This window comes from Sinocyclocheilus grahami, unplaced genomic scaffold, assembly GCF_001515645.1.
Source record: "Sinocyclocheilus grahami isolate Dianchi unplaced genomic scaffold, SAMN03320097.WGS_v1.1 scaffold11238.1, whole genome shotgun sequence".
In the NCBI taxonomy this organism is placed as follows: domain Eukaryota; kingdom Metazoa; phylum Chordata; class Actinopteri; order Cypriniformes; family Cyprinidae; genus Sinocyclocheilus; species Sinocyclocheilus grahami.
Genome location: NW_015513709.1, coordinates 3,392 through 4,442, shown reverse-complemented (window position 1 = coordinate 4,442; position 1,051 = coordinate 3,392). Strand labels below are relative to the sequence as shown.

General features: G+C 41.0%; 1 protein-coding gene across 1 annotated transcript in view; it reads right to left on the bottom strand.

Moving 5' to 3' along the window:
- LOC107578635 (fasciculation and elongation protein zeta-1-like) overlaps window positions 1–1,051 on the bottom strand; it is a gene marked incomplete at its 3' end in the record, with an annotated part of 3,896 nt that continues 2,845 nt past the window's right edge. Inside the window, exons 3-4 of the mRNA XM_016264577.1 lie at window positions 642–817; window positions 1–212 (exon numbers count right to left, since the gene is read on the bottom strand). Of these exons, the coding sequence (XP_016120063.1) occupies window positions 1–212; window positions 642–817 (388 nt within the window). The remainder of the gene's footprint in view (window positions 213–641; window positions 818–1,051) is intronic.

The window sequence follows — 1,051 nt, the reverse complement described above, 5'->3', positions numbered from 1 at the left end:
CTTACGCCTGCGCTTGCTCAGCTCCCTTTGCTCCTTCTGTCTGTTTTGGACCTCCATCAGAGCTGTGATGAAGGTGTTCTTCACCTCCTTCTCAAACTCCAGCTCGTCCCTCCGGGCCAGCTGGGCCACCAGCTCCTCCGAATACTCTCGTATCGCCGCCTCCATCCGGCACAAGATGTCAAGCAGCGCCGAGCTTGGCATCAGCCTCAGACCTGCATGACAAGCATTGGGTTTAATAAGACTTGATCAAAGCGAGCAACACTTGACTTTCACACTGTGACTAATGTTGTATTGTTTCTTTAGTGTCGCTCTCAGTTGACATGGGCAATTTTTCATTTGCTTTTGCTCCACTGCATCTTTGGTTTCAAAAACATGATCTGGGATGAAGAAATGCTGAAACACCAGATTAAAATAGAAACCTTCTCTGTGTACTCGATAGGCACCTGTTTCTAGAGCATGTTTACATTGACCATGATCTGGTACTGTTATATATCAACTACATTTAAAGCAACTACATTTGAATTTGTTTGAGTGTTCAAGCTTTCATCTTAACATCTAGTTTCAACTGAAGATTCATGAAAAGTTTGAAAAGTCACCCTGAGGTTCACATATATTTATTAATTGCAGGTTTGAACGAGCACCTTCATAGGAGCAGTTGTTGTTGGAGGCCTGAGACAGCATGCGGATCTCCTCCAACAGAGAGGGGCTGCTTTTAGAGGAAGACACTGCGATATCATCTTCCTCCTCTTCCTCTGTCTCTCCAGGATCTGGTGAGTTTTCCATCATCTCCACAATCTCCTCAATCACCTGATGAGAGAATAAATGACAGATTTTAGTGAATGTTTAAACAATTTTCAAGGACACGACGGAACTATAGCTTTGAATTTTAGCTTTGTGTGCAGCACACTAATTTATTAACCTTTTGATGCATTAATTATTAAATTACAAACGTATTGTATGTATTACAAATAATTATGTACTATAAGCGGTGTATAATCATTCTCACTTTTTTGACCAGTGCAACACGTGTTTATATTTGTGTTAAAAAAAA